Source organism: Homarus americanus, unplaced genomic scaffold (genome assembly GCF_018991925.1).
Source record: "Homarus americanus isolate GMGI-L3 unplaced genomic scaffold, GMGI_Hamer_2.0 scaffold22250, whole genome shotgun sequence".
NCBI lineage: Eukaryota > Metazoa > Arthropoda > Malacostraca > Decapoda > Nephropidae > Homarus > Homarus americanus.
This window is the reverse complement of record NW_024741189.1, coordinates 939,680-956,294: the sequence shown is the minus strand read 5'-3', so window position 1 is coordinate 956,294 and position 16,615 is coordinate 939,680. Positions and strand designations below refer to the sequence as shown.

General features: G+C 38.0%; 1 protein-coding gene across 2 annotated transcripts in view; it reads left to right on the top strand.

Moving 5' to 3' along the window:
* Positions 1 to 12,383, top strand: part of LOC121875707 (facilitated trehalose transporter Tret1-2 homolog) — an 85,036-nt gene extending 72,653 nt beyond the window's left edge. For both annotated transcript variants that reach the window (XM_042380347.1, XM_042380346.1), the window contains 4 exons: positions 2,952 to 3,114; positions 3,320 to 4,069; positions 4,242 to 4,377; positions 10,415 to 12,383. In XM_042380347.1, coding sequence (XP_042236281.1) covers positions 2,952 to 3,114; positions 3,320 to 4,069; positions 4,242 to 4,377; positions 10,415 to 10,597 — 1,232 coding nt within the window. In that variant the 3' untranslated portion in view covers positions 10,598 to 12,383. The remainder of the gene's footprint in view (positions 1 to 2,951; positions 3,115 to 3,319; positions 4,070 to 4,241; positions 4,378 to 10,414) is intronic.
* Positions 12,384 to 16,615: the final 4,232 nt, after the last annotated feature.

Below are 16,615 nucleotides of genomic sequence, written 5' to 3'. Positions count from 1 at the left end.
AGACCTAGGGGTACTTGTAAGCCCGGACCTACGGCCTAGAAAACAGTGCGTTAATGTTCGAAATAAGGCAAACAGAGTATTGGGTTTTATATCTAGAAGTGTAAGTAACAAGAGTGCAGAGGTCTTTTTGCAACTATATCTTGCGCTAGTCAGGCCACACCTCGATTTTGCGGTTCAGTTCTGGTGCCCCTATTATAGAATGGATATAAATTTACTAGAGTCGGTGCAGCGAAGAATGACAAAAATGATTCCGGGACTTAGAAACCTTCCATATCAGGATAGGTTAAAGAAACTTAACTTGCATTCCCTAGAAAGACGAAGAGTGCGAGGAGATATGATAGAAGAATTTAAGTGGGTGAAAGGAATCAATAAAGGGGATATAGATAAAGTTCTTATAATATCCGAGCAGGATAGGACTCGGAGCAACGGATTCAAGTTGGATAAGTTTAGGTTTAGGAGGGGGATAGGAAGGAACTGGTTCACAAATAGGGTGGTGGACGAGTGGAACAAGCTTAGCAACTTTGTAGTAAGTGCGGGAACTCTGGAAAGTTTCAAAAAGAGGCTAGATAGATTCATGGATGATAGAGAGTGGTAGTAACTCTCAACAGGAGCTGCCATGCACAGGCCAACCGGCCTATTGCAGACTCCTTATTTTCTTATGTTCTTATATGCTGATAACCACAAGGAAAAAGAAAACACGAAGTGTTTTCTTTATATATATATATATATATATATATATATATATATATATATATATATATATATATATATATATATATATATATATATATATATATATATATATATATATATATATATATATATATATATATATATATATATATATATATATATATATATATATATGCAAGTAAATCACTGTAGGTGCGCGTGATCTAGGTATATGCTGATAACCACAAGGAAAGAAGAAAACACGAAGTTCCCAAGCGCTTTCGTGTAATTCACATCTTCAGGGGTGAGTACAGACTAGAGAGAGTAATACAAATCAAGGTGTATATATACAGAGGAGGGTGAGATCAGGTCCACAATGGTCAGGTATTAGGTAATGACCCTACTAATCTTTAAAAAGCGCGGCAGTGGTCGGTAGTCAGGTCAGAGTGTAAGTTGACCCAACCTTCTCACCTGGTTACAAATCTTCTTAATTACAAAATTTCCAGTTTGTACATACCATTACTCAAATTCATGTTGACTGCTTCGGTATGTTTAATGAGACTAGATTCTATAATGTTCCTACTGTCAATTAAATTACAAGATAATATTGAGGAGGCAATATCCTAGTCAATGCAATGCTTATTATCCCTCGAATGAACAAACAGAGCATTGGATTCCTGGCCTGTCCTAACACTATATTTAAGTAAACAATGTGTTTTTGCTCGTAACAAGGCTAATAAAGTACTTGGGTTCATACAAAGGAGTGTTAGTTACAAGACTAGCGAGGTCATCTTAAGATTATATCTTGCGCTTGTGAGACCTGACTTGGATTACGCAGTTCAATTCTGGTCACCTTATTACAGAATGGATATAGAATCCTTGGAAAGAATCCAGAGGAGAATGGCAAGACTAATCCCTGGCATTAGGAACCTTGAGTACAGAGACAGGTTAAAGCGTCTTAATTTGCACTCCCTCGAGAGATGTAGATCGAGGGGCGATATGATAGAGGTGTATAAATGGAAGTCAGGGCTAAGAAAAGGGGACATTACAAAGGTACTCAAACTATCCAACCAGGAGCGAACTCGTAACAATGGTTTTAAATTAGACAAATTTAGATTTAGGCGCGAAATTGGTAAACACTGGTTTGGAAACAGAGTAGTGGATGAATGGTACAAGTTACCAAATATCATCATTAACTCGAATACGCTGGATAGCTTCAAACATAGGTTGGATGCTTATATGAGCAATAGGGGTTGGGTGTAAATGGGAATGCCCAGTATGGGCCAATAGGCCCGCTGCAGTTTCCTCCATTCTTATGTTCTTATGTTCTTATATATATATATATATATATATATATATATATATATATATATATATATATATATATATATATATATATATATATATATATATATATATAATCAACGACCTCACCAACGTAGTAAGTCGAGGGTTCGAATCCTTGCTGGTGAGGTCGTTGATTATATGTTCAAAGTCACCGTGTTATATGGACTAAAAATGAAGTACTGTATATATATATATATATATATATATATATATATATATATATATATATATATATATATATATATATATATATATATATATATATATATATATATATATATATATATATATATATATATAACCTAAGTGATAAAGGTAGTCCCCATTAGAGGTTTACGGCGCCCTAAGCTCGTTGAACAGGCTTTGTGTGAAATATAACAGAGTCTAGGACTGCTTTTTAATATCCTGGTGGTCCAGAGGTAGCATTCCCCTGTCACAGTCATGGGCCGTGGGTTCGAATCCTGGCGGGGTGAGGTGTATATATATATATATATATATATATATATATATATATATATATATATATATATATATATATATATATATATATATATATATATATATATATATATATATATATATATATATATACAGGGAGTCTCGCCTTACGAACGCCCACCGATATGAACAAGGTTAAACTATAGATTTACAGTATTTTAGTTACTCTATGACTATTTTTTCATTTACTGTATTTTGGCATTATATTTATTATTTTCACTTAAATTAAGTGATTTTAGATGTGTATAAGGACTTAGGCTTTGATTTATTGGGATTTTAAACATTGTTTTGTAAGTACGGTATCCGCGTAACATGTGTTTCGACTTAAGTAAATTTTCGACTTAAGAACGTCCTCAGAAACGGAACACTTTTTGCCTTCAATCATGCACTTACATGGAATAATGAGTTAGTAACAATTTTTGACCTTCATTCAGGCAGCATAGTGGCCATAGGTAACCTGCCTGGGACGTTGTTGTGGGGGTGGTTGGTGGCGACCATAGGGCGGAAGACAGCAATGATGTTACTCGTACTGCCCTACACACTCGCCTGGTGCCTGGTGGCCCTCGCAGTCAACCCTACCATGTTGCTCGCTGGCAGGTGAGTTTCCTTGTCTGGGCCTACTACCTTCAACAGAAGACTACAAGCGAAGATATAAAATGCTATATTTTCAATATTTATTCGATTCATCTGCAGTATGGGTACAAAGCAACTCACACAAATTTTATATTTTTTCTTTTAAACATACTGGTTTTCTGCTCATCTTTCTTTATTTGATGAGAGTTCTATATAGATGTTGTTCCAGGGTCGTCCATGGCATCTGTATTGGGGCAACGTTTGTGTCAGCAAGTACATATGTTATTGAGCTACCAGACACATCTATCCGAGGGGCCGTAGCCACCATCCCAAACGTAGGGCTCAGTCTTGGCTTCATCATAACTCCCTCACTGGGTCTGGTCTTGCGATGGTATGAGATAGCATTTGTAGGTTTAGCGATCATTGTAGCCCATACAATAGTAATGGCTTTCCTGCCGGAGAGCCCATCTTTCCTCGCTATTAAAGGACAGGAGAAGAAGGCAAAGCAGATTTTGCTTAAGCTTCGAGGCCCAAGTGCTAACGTGGATGAGGAGTTACAAACCCTCTGTGAGGAAAACAAAGAAAAGGCAAAGGAGCCACTTGTAAAGGTTCTCCAGGAACCCATCATCCAAAGGTCAGTTGGAATTGTGGTCACACTCTTTTTCGTCCAAAACTTCTGTGGTCTGATGGTATTTTCCGTAAACATGACACGCATATTCCTGGAGGCTGGTTCCACGATGAGTGAACATGTGGCCAGCATCCTGGTCTTTCTGGTCCAGGCAGCAGGAACTATCCTGGCCTGCATCTACCTGGATCGCTTCGGCCGTCGGATCTGCTTGGTGTTCTCTCTCGCGGTCATGACGATCTGCTTAGTGACCATGGGAGTGTATCACTACTTTCAAGATGCCACCATGTTTGAGACTGACTCTATAGTGAAGAACATCACAGGAGTGGTAACAAATGACGATATGGACGAGAGGTAAGTAAGACATAAGTAGCAGCACGCAATAAAGAAATTATTATTTTGTGTCACAGATCATGAATGCATTCTATAATCTGAAACATCCAATGCTTATCCTATAACTACGGAACATGAACCTTAGAACTCTCGTCAGCTGTATATTGTGACTTGTAAGCTTATCTTTTGGCAGGTCTGCCCCAACTTCCTATTACACCTGGGTGCCACTATTGTGCCTCATGGTGTACATGTTCACCTCCAGCTGCGGTGCCGGCCCGGTTCCCGCACTCCTCAATGCTGAGTACTTCCCCACGGCAGTGCGAGCACAGGTAAGCTCTAAGGAATTCCCTTCTAGTTGTTTACAGTAGTAAAATTCAAGGTGGGCTCATTCAGTGGAATGCCTAGCTAAACTTACCATTTGCCACAATAAGTGGTGGCCATACTGGAGGAAGAAGGTCGGTGGCTTAACGTAATTGTTCTTGGTAGTATTATTCGGGCTCTCCTAAGGCCTGACCTTGTTCTTGCTTCCATCATTTGTTTCTGTGTGTACACCACAATGCAGTGAATAATTATAGGTACTGTACCTCTTTTGTATTCATTCTGTTTTGAGTTTACAGTTTCCAACATTTAAATGATTTTAAATGTCTCTACGAGGTATGACCTGTTGTATCTGAGCTGTAGAGTTGGCAGTCCTAAGACTACCCGGATAATCAAGATATCGCATTTCAAGAATACTGTAGGCCTAGTCATTGTGTCGCACTTTTAGTAGAGAAATTGTATTTTTATAGTTGTGGTCTTCATGTATGTAATCGGTAGCCCAGGTGAAACTGTACAAGTGATTTGAAGATAATGAAAAAGCCATCGTTAATCTACAGCACTATATATTAAAGGCACAATTTAAGGTTTCACGAGTTTGAATGACTTTCTTCACTGCTCCATTATTTTTTGTGGTTGGTGTATCATGACATGTAGATCCCTTCCCTACGTTAGGTGCTATAAAAATATTATCCACAGGTTAATTAATATGGGTTATGGTGTCTTGCACTTTATTATTCTCCGTTAAAATAATTTATTTGCCCTACAGCCATTTGGAAGGCCATGGGGATCATTTTGCACAATTGTAATGTTTTCCAAATATTTTAACCACAACCCGCGATTCTTTGTACTATCTGCAAACTTGACTATAATGGAGAATTGTGGTAACCCATAGCAGTAAAGCATATTGTTCATCACTCTGTATTTCACAGTAAAACAATACCATGTAGCTATTACAGAATTACTGTAATGCTGTACAGGAGTTAAGGTTATGAAAATGTGTCCCAGAAAATTTAAAGAATTAAATGGTGTTCTAAAAAAGAATTGAGATAGCTTTCACTCTGCTCTGAATATTATTTCTTCAGTTTTGTTTGTATGTTAAAATTCATTCACAATCATTTTTGCAGCCAGGTATTATGTAGGTATCAAAGAGGTCAGCATATTTCTGCATTAGTGTAGTGAAATTGAATTGATTTTCTTAATTTAATATCAAAACTGAATTTTTTTTGTTCCAAAATATATCTTATTAGGTGACATAGATTAGTGTAATAGAATTAGTTTAAGTATCCATACAAAATGTAAGAGAATGTGTTGTAAAGTGATGACCTCGGCAAATATATTTAAAAGTTTGAATATTCATGTTAATGATGATTGTTAAGTGATCTAAAGTATTGTATGGAGATGATTAATGATTGTTGATCACTTTGAAATGATTTGTGATTCTTAAAAGGGTGTAACTAATTGAAAATTTATTAAAGTAGTTTAATATCTTATGGAATGTTTCGTTTGTAAGTTATTGCTATACATACAGTATGTCATTTTCTCATTTGATATGTAATGTTATCTTTTTAAATGTTAATGGAAAGATAGATAATGATTGTAGGTCATGATGATATCAATAGCTACGTATAAATAATTGAAAATACTTCATAAATTATGAGATACAGAGAGTAAATAGTTGGTCTGAAATTGTGTGTAGAATATCCTACCACATCACCATGTGGTAGGATATTATAGAAGATCCACGAAGAAAATTTAAGGGTTGCAAACTTTTAAATAAGTAGCAGAAAATTATACAGTGAAGAAATGTAGTGAAATATATGACATAAATTATTATTATATGTGAACCGAAACTTTAACCAGTGAACGGACACGAAATAGAAGGAGAGTGAGCTGGGTTAACAGCCATTATATGATCAAAGTTCGTACAGGGCAGACGTCGTGTTAGGTCTGTTTCTGGAAGATATATATATATATATATATATATATATATATATATATATATATATATATATATATATATATATATATATATATATATATATATATATATATATATATGGAGAGAGAGAGAGAGATGCGTAAGAAATACCACAGGAGATGGTAAGATACATAAATTCTTGAGTTACTTAAAAGTGATAAAATGAAGGGTTAAATTGTTAACTCTTTATTATATCACTGATGAATATTATTATTGTTAATTCACATCTGTAGGGGTGAGTACAGACTAAGGAGAATTACAAAACAAGGTGTATATATACAGAGGAGGGTGAGATCAGGTCAACAATAGTCAGGTATTAGGTAATGACCCTACTAATCTTTAAATAGCACCGCAACGGTCGGTAGTCAGGTCAGAGGGTGAGGTGACCCAACCTTCTCACCTGGTTACAAATCTTCTTAATTACAAAATTGTCCAGTTTGTACATGCCTATAATCAAATTCATGTTGAATGCTTCGGTATGTTTAATGAGACTAGATTATATGATGTTCCTACTGTCAATTGAATTACAAGGTAATATTGAGGAGGCATTATCCCAGTCAATGCAATGCTTGTTATCCCTCAAATGAACAAACAGAGCATTGGATTCCTGGCCTGTCCTAACACTATATTTATGTTGTTTAAGTCTAGTTACAAGATCTTTACCTGTTTGGCCTAAGTAAAACATATTACATTCCTCGCGGTCGGACCACGTAGGTGGGTAGACGTGTGCCCGGTGCTCCTGCTGTCCTCACAAAGGCCTCCTTTGTTCCTACCCCCAACGCCGGCTCTCTGCCAGGCGATGGGGGGGCGGCGTCGTAAACGCCCCACGAGAGGCGTCCCCTCCTCTCTCATGGATACAGACATTTCTGAGACGGATAATCATAGTGCATCCCACATCTTGCAGGAGTCAGACCTTAGTGATAGTCACAGTAACAGTAATGTTTCTATGGGAAATACTTGCCTGAGTTGCAACACCACGGCCAAGGGCAGTGAGCCTCGCCTCGCCTCCCTCCCCGTCTCCCAAACAACCAAGTAAATTGCATCTGCAGTTCCCCAAGGACTCACTGAAAACCGTTGAGGACCGGTTAAATTGGACAACAAAGTATTGGAAACAACACGGTCTCACCATTCAATTCAGAAAAGGTAAGAACCGTAACTTTATCAAGTGTCAGACACCCGAAGTCTATGAAATGCTAAGTACTGATGGCTATGACGGGGTTGTGCTGATCCCCTCCTGCTGACGCGGAGGAATGCTGCCATATCCTATTTAAGCAATTCCCCCTGTACGCTGAAGTCGAAGATGCTCGTCACTTTAATCCACGTATACTCAGCATACGTTGACACTACCGAGGGAAGACCCCACAAGCAGCTGTCATAGTTAAATGGAAGGGGAGGGAGTGCCCAACTACTGTTGATGCCCACCCAGACCTACCTCCACTGTATGCTGAGCCATATCACCCCGGGCCTGCTTTTTGTGTCATTTGCTCCCATTGGGGTCACACCTGCACCGCCTGCTGCCAACATGATCGTCCCAGATGTCGCTTCTGTTCACGTAACCATGACTCCTCCGTCTGTGCCCAAAAAATCAAAGACCACTTTAATGGGGGTGGTGTGGCCTATGTTGTTGACCCCAGGTGTTGTAATTGTAGTGGCTGGCACAATGGTGACTCATGACAATGCCGCCAAATGTCCGTCCATCCCAGGAGAAAAGCCTCCCCGGAGGCTGCATCCATCTCAACCTTTCCCCCAGCCTACCGAGCCTTCTTCAACAGCACCTGCCCCTGCCTGACCTCACCTGGCTGCAACGCAGCAGTCCCAGCCGTCTCCTAACTCAACTACAACTGGGCCTCTTCCCCGTCTCTACTCACACGCTGTTGGACCTTGTGCCCCCACCGGTGCCCCCCTCCACAACCCCCCTCTGGTGACAGACACAGATCATATCCCTCTTACACGAATTTACCAACTGTATTGAAAGACTCTTTGATACACTCTGTACCTCCATCTCCAACCTACACGGACTGCTCCTACTTCCAGCTGCTACCCAGTTACCCCCCTCTTCTGGTCTGACTCAACCAGGTAGCCCCCCTGTGTGCCCCTCATACTCACGGCCTACTCAACAGCCGCCTGGCACCACTGCCGGTGTCCACACGGAGCCTGCCTCCGTCCAGACAGAGCCAGCACTGGCTCCCCCCATCCACCCACCACGTGCTCATGGACCCGAGGACACCGAGGGGGCCGGGGGCCCCCTGTCCTCCTCCATCGGTGTGCCTGCACCTGGGGCCCATCCACTCCAGTTCTCCACATCAATTCACCACCATGCGGACATGCTAGTGGACTACGTATCTACCCCAAGAAGGACGTCCCCTACCAACCTCTCGACGTTCCCCTTGAAGCCGACACTACCGACGTACACGCCATCACAATCACACTAAAAGGTATGTCCCTCAATACTGTCAATACCTATGGCTATGGCCTGGCACTTGACATTATTAGGGACCTGCCACGCTTTGCCATAAACAGATAAATTGTACCAGGATATTTCCTCACATTCTGTCACTTTATGTCACTTGCTGACAAAACCCCTGACCCTTCATGCTTTTACGCCCTAATGCATGATCATAAAGGCAAGCATGAACTCTGCTTGCTTCCCAGATGGGCACGGTAAACGCTCCTGCGCTTCACCTTGCACAGGATGTAAGGGGGTGCCCAATAAACTAGCTCCTCCGGGGCACTCTAATCTGACTCTGACCTATATGTACTGTCAATGAATATGATGTACTCTTTGTGTACGAACCTCTGCTCTGCGTGGAAGTGAACAGTGGCATTACCCACATGAATCTGATCTATGTATACATGTATACAGGTATATGTAGGTATGTGTATGTGTGTGTGTATGCATATGCATATGTATGCACATATGTACATATGTATGTATAATTATGCTGTCAATGAATACGATGTATTTCTTTGTGTATGAACCTCTGTCCTGCGTGGCAGAGAAGTGTCAGGACCTCCTGACTGAATTACTCTGAATAGGCAAACTGTACTTCAGGATTTGTCGATAAATTTGCTAAACTAACTAAAACTGAACATAATGTCATTTTCAGGGGGTTAGGGTTGCAGTTGTTGAATAGAGCAGCTGTGCATTGTCCAAGAGGTTCTCAAGTTTATTTCGAATAACTAAGTGGATGAACACTAGGTGGAAACATGAAATAGGACTATTGTACCAGTTAAGTGTAATATTAACATTAAATGAGAAGTGAAAGAACTTCACTAGTGAATATTGGTGAAATTTAAGAGAATAGAAGTACAGTATTGTGTGTGTGCCGAGTGAGATGTTATCACTATATTCGCCATATTATTATGTGTATTAATTAGAATTGGAAAATAGTGTATATCATAAGTTTGTGTTCTTAATAGAAAAATTTGTGTTATTGATTTCCATATGAATTAATTTTTCTAAATAATTATGTAGTATACTGTATGTACATTTAATCCGAGTATGTATTCAGTTAATCCCATCCCATCTTTCCTTTGAGTTTAGATAAGGTAACTCAAGATTAAAACATTGTTTTGCTGGTGCTACTATAAACTTACCAATTGTCTACCGCTCAAATCATTACCTTCATTACCTTGTCTGATTAACAAAAAACAAAAACAAGATGTAGACTCAAATAATCTGATAGTGTATAAGTCACGATACTGATAACTGCTGGTGTGATATTCATAGTACCATACTTAGTGGCAAAGCAGGGTAATATCAGTCGTTGTCGCTACACTGATGGCATAGAAGTTTTGAACACCAGTTTTTTATTTTATCCCCAAGCTTCTGTTAACTGCTAAGCATGATATTTCTTCAAATTAATGGTTACTGGAATTAGTATCTTAAATTCTAGAATTACTGCAAAAAATGGTATAATTTAGCATATTATTTTTTATATTCGATAAAATTCAGTATATAATTGTTTCACTTAAGCCAACGTTTTAAAATATTCAGTTAAAGATGATACCCAGTCTCTTACACATAACTTACTATATTAAAATTAATTTAATTGTCATTAATATTACAGCTATCTGGTTTGTGTATGGTGCTGGGCAGTATGCTCAACTTTGCGGCACTGCAATTGTTTACACCCATGCAAGTTGCCCTCACCACTGCTGGCCTGTACTGGTTTTATGCTGCTATCTCCATCTTTGGTATTTTCTTCACCCTCATCTGTGTCAGGGAGACAAAGGGCAAAGCTGTTGGGTAAAGGCTGAGCTGCCAATATCCAGGATGGTCTGGTGTTGTACTGTTCATATCATGTTTAACATTAGTTTGGCAGATGTTCCTCGAGTGTTTAAATGTGACTAAGATCTTTCCTGTAGAAAAAAAGTCAATCTGCTCAGTAATTGAATAATCAAGGCCAAGGTTAGAAAATTTTTTGTCTCAAGGAGAATTAACGAAATTAATGTACAGTACAGTGTATAAAAAGAAGGAGGTTAGTGATTGTCCATTTGTCTGTCTATACAGTACAGTATGCGTATCTGTGTTGTCATAAATTTTCTAAACCCTTTTTTAAATTCAGTATGAAACATGGCAAGATTATTTCCTTAATAAAATTTCAAGGAATTGTTCTTGGAAAATCTGTGATCTTTTGTGAGTTTCCTGTAGTGGACAAAACACTCAAAATTTAATTAATTTTGGAAAACAGTTTTCCCTTTGTTTAGATGTGGAGGAGAAATTTTAATCACATGCATGAAATGAATGAAGTAAGCTTTTGGCTGAAATTTAGAGAAATGTTAAAATGAAAGCCGGTTGATAGGTATAGTATACATACAATGATGGTTAGTTAAGTATTTTGCTTAAGGGGTACTGTATACAGTATATATATTTTAAAGATTATTGTAGTTGTTTTATTTTATTTGACTTGGATCAAGAGCCAGTTATGTCCATACCTGGTATTTATTGTTACCAACAGTTAGCACTGGTAACAGCATTAATAAAGCTATAATTTCAATAATATCTTGTGGGCTTTCAGCATGCGTGAAAATACAGTAGAGTACAGTATATTGTAACTATACCATATTATTATATACTCGTATATCTACTGTACAGTATGTGAAATATCAAGTATACAATAATGGACAGTAGGCATATTGTGTATGATGTCCTGTACTGCATATCTGATGTTTTATTCACAAATACTTTAGTTATATTTTATACATATAGATAATTTACCATTAATACAGTATTTCATATAATATATGTCTTTTTATGTTCAAATTTTTGTGGTATAAGTGAAAAAGTCATCCTTGAACATTTTGGCTCCCATCTTACAACATCCAAGACTGCAAGGAGACACTGGAAATGTTGCTGAGAGGGTCTACATGTAGTGTTGGCTTGGTATTCATATAAATGATTCAGTTGCTAGCAGCCTGACATGAAATATTGAAGAATCAAAAGTAGTCACAGGAAGTAGCTTTAGTCGGTAGCATTAATAAGAGGCTCCTGTTAGTTGCATTAGCAAAGACATTTAATAAGTACACTACTTTAGCTTTAATTACTAGCATCAACAAGGACCTTCTACAAATAACCTCATAGGAGAAAATGGACATAGCATAAACAAATCAGAGAAGGAGCAGACGTGAAGAAACACTAGAACTCAGGTCTCCTAACCTCAAACAAAATATGAGAAAAATAATTGATACAGTAATAAGAATTAATAACAAGCAGCATCAAAGAGCTGTCAGTTAATCATCTAATATACTATAGGACTAGCCGTGTGTCTGTCTGTTCTGGCCAGCCGAAACGGCACAATCGTTTTTCATCAAACTTCGTGGAAAAATCGCAAAAAAATCGTAGAGTGGAACAAACCTGGTCCCATGTCGATGGTTTCTTTAGGAACACATTAATTAACGATTTTATTTACGCTGGCAACAGATGTGGCTGTAGCTGTCAGCCGGCCGGACGATTGCAGTTATCGTACGGCTCCCTCCTCTTCCCCCCCACTTTTTCTCTTAGCCTACTTTTTTTTTTAATGTTGTTTGGATTAGTAAAGGAAGGGAGATGAGTAAATAGAAGAAAGAAGGGGAAACAGACAATAGTTAGAGATAACAGGTGGGGATGAGCTGAGTTTCATCATGCGTCTGGATGCGCAGTTTCAACTTTACCAGAGCATTTTCGGACCTTACGAGGCTACAGTGTGTACTTATTTTCTCCTTATGGCGAATCTTTCTTTAACTAATTATTCTAATCTTTATTCTATTCCTTCCTATAGTATATTAGTTATTGTAAGTATCACGACCACGACCATGATTATAACAACCACGACCATGATCATAACCACGACCATGATTATAACAACCACGACTATGATTATAACAAACACGACTATGATTAATTGATTATAACAAACACGACCATGATTATGAAAACCACGACTATGATTATAACAAACACGACCATGATTATAACAACCATGTCTATGATTATAACCACGACTATGATCATAATAACCACGACCATGATTATAACAACCACGACCATGATTATAACAACTACGACCATGATTATAACAACTACGACCATGATTATAACACCTACGACTATGATCATAACCACGACCATGATAATAACAACCACGACCATGATTATAACAACCACGACCATGATTATAACAACCAAGACCATGAGTATAACATCCATGACCATGATTTTAACAACCACGAACATGATTATAACAACCACAACCATGATTATAACAACCACGACTATGATTATGACAACCACGACCATGATCAAAACCACGACCATGATTATAACAACCACAACCATGATTATAACAACCACAACCATGATTATAACAACCACGACCATGATTATAACAACCACGACTATGATTATAACAGACCACGACTATGATTATAACAACCACGACCATGATTATAACAACCACGACTATGATTATAACAACCACGACCATGATTATAACAACCACGACCATGATTATAACAACCACGACCATGATTATCTAATCTCTAACATACTATAGGAAATTATTTGTATAAGACCGATATAGCTACAGAAAAATAAAATATTTACATGTTGTTGTGTATTCTTATTACTGTTTGACTGCTGTTCGCAGGAAACCGATTTATTAACAAGTGTTCATTGCAAGTGCACCGACGTTGAATACAGGCGCGAGCGCACTTCTCCAAATATTCCCTCCATTACGAACTGGGCACGAAGGGCCCACGGTCACTTGTTCCAACTATAGTGGGGTCGGAAGCACCATGGTTTGTTACAACTTTAGTGAGAAGCGATTTCTCAATGTGGGCATATAGATTTTGACTCGAGGAACACGAATCCGAAGGTGGCCAAAAATTTTTACCCCAAATAAGATCACCAATTTGACCGTTAGAGATCATATTATATCATAACTTGAAATAGCAATGGATGGCGCCACAAAGACCATATTAATGTCAAATGAAAGCATTTTTGTTTAGAGGTATTAAGTCGTGGGGTAAACCATGTAACCCCCAGAAGTCATTTAATGCTAACCAAAGTTTAAAAATACAACATATGGAATGATGAATAAAATATATCTGTAGGTCTGAAGAATGTCCAAAATATGGTGGACGCAGTTCTGCTCAAAAGAAATCCATTTCAAGAAGGAGAAACAGAAATGGTGTAATTTTGTGGACGGTTTGCCTTTCAACATCGTCAGTTAAAGCAGTGAAAGCAATTAACAAGCTTGGTCAGGCACAGCATGAAAACTTAAAGATGTCTGGCCTGATGGATCCAATTAAGAAAAAAGGTCAGACAAGGAAGTCAGTAGCTATGAAGAAACTGCCTCACGTCAAGGATCATGCCTCACTGTATGGCCAACTTTTTGTCTCGTTGCACACGTGCTAAGGAAATTTTCCTCTTTTCTTCAAGTATGAGTTTGCAAACTGTCCTCCTGCAATGAAGATGACAACAGAAAAGGCTGCACTGTTCCATTGCATCGTTGAAGAGAGACCTTCTGACAAAGAAGTGGGTTCAGTGGAGGAAATAAATGAGGTCCTCCCACCTGCAAGCAACAATATTGTAGTCATCGATGGTGGGTTCCTTATCCATACTTTGCAGCCAAAGCCATCATATTCAAAATTTTATGATTATGTTTGTTCTGTATTTTGTCCTCGCCTGCGTGCTGTACTGAAGATCTGCGATCGTCTTGACCTGGTATGGGATCGATACATCCTACAAAGCATCAAAGGCAACACACGAAACAGTAGAGTCCATAGAGCTGGTGAAAGAACTTGACGAGTCGGTGGATCGGCAAAGATTCCTCAAGGTCAGAAAAAATGGGAAAAGTTTCTGGCAGACTCGACTGACAAACGAAGCAGTTAAAAGTTAATACTATCCCAGCAACAAGGAATTATATTTAACTTCATATGACTGTGTTGTGCATTTGGGGCATGGAAATAATATGCCAGAGACTGGTAATCACGAAGAAGCTGACTCGAGAATTGTTGTGCATCTTGCCCATGCCCTTTAGGATCGAAACTCAGTTCTCGTTCGGACAGGAGATACAAACATTTTAATCATACTCTTAGGGTAGTTCCAACGTCTACAGTCAGCAAATCCTAGCAGTGAACTGTGGATCTCTTTGGTAGTGGGAAACATCAGAAGTTGTTACATGTTAACCGCCTCTATCAACACCTTGGTCCAGAACGCTGCCTTGCACTACTAACGTTTCACGCCATTTCAGGGTGTGATACTTTAAATGAATTCAAGAATAAAGGTAAACGTGTTTGGTGTAAAACCTGTCTAAGGCACCCAAAAGTTACAGAAACACTTGTGAAAGTTTTCAACTCCCCTTTCCAGCCTTTGAATGATGATAAATTGGCTACTATTGAGTCATTTATATGTCGGTAACCTTTATAACCCGAACTCAACTACTGTTGTGGTTGATACTCTCAGGATGAACATGTTCTGTTAGAAGAGCCAGTATGTCCAGCGTAATCCACCAACCCAAAACACACTTCGTCTGCATCTTAGACAGACCCTATACCAGGCATCTATCTGGGCTGTGAGTCACCATGCGAATCTCCCAGATGAAGATCCATGTTCCTTCAGCTGGCAAGAAGATGACAATAGTCACATGCCTGTGTGTACATCTCTAGCCATTGCCTCTCAAGTATTTCACCTCACTATACAATGTGGCTGCCGCAAGAAGTGTAGTGTCGTTGCTCATGTATGAGGGAAAATTTTGACTGAAGACATTTGTGCAAATGTTCTTGTTTGTAAGTGATTTGTGCAAGGTGCATAAAGGAGGATAATATAATATTTGAACTATATAATATATTTGGCACATTGAACTGATTAAGTTTCTTCATTCACAAAAGTAATACGTATGTTTTGTTAAGCAATTTAATGGAATTACTGTAGGTGAAAGTTTTGGCTGAGAATCCCATCTCATTTACCCAAACTGACCTGAAATATTTATTTTAATTACTTTTTCTTTAATTATAATAATAACGTACCTGTAGCTTTCTGATAAAGGTTTGAATGAATTATATATCTCATTAATTGTAAAGAATAATATTACAACTCTGTATTAACTCGGTTCATTATATTAATTTTTTGATGATTTTGTGTTTCTGAAATATAGTTTAATTTACGAATCTTATGTTTGACGACACCACGCAATACCTCGAAATAAAAATGTATTTTTTTTTGATAAGAGCTCTCATATGACACCAATATGGTCTTTGTAGTACCTTCAGTTGCTGTTTCAGGTTAATACATTGAATGACCTCTAAAGGTCACGTTGGTGACCTTATTTGGGGTCAGATTTGGGGGCACCTTCGAATTAGTATTCCTTGAGACAAAACTGTCAATTCTTACTCTGCGGCTTCGTCTCCAATACTAGCACCTATTCCAATTAAAGATTTGAAGAGAAAACTAACTATCCATTTACTGCTGCTATGGATGTACTATACTACCACAAACAGCCAACCACCTTTACATACCGTCTGTGTATCTTTTTGTTTGTCAATATTAATTGCCTATTATCTACAATATGCAAGCATTTTTTTTCTTGCATCCTTTATGTATTCATTTAAAAAAAATGTTTTTCTCAAATAAAACTCACTCTTTTATTTTATTGTTTTAAATGAGAAATAGTGAATCATTTTGTGTAATTTTATTTTATAACAATAATTAAAAAATAAAAGGTTTTATTATTCCTTTTCTATTCTTTTAGTTTCTTATTTATTTCTTTACTTTCGTTTACTTTTTATAT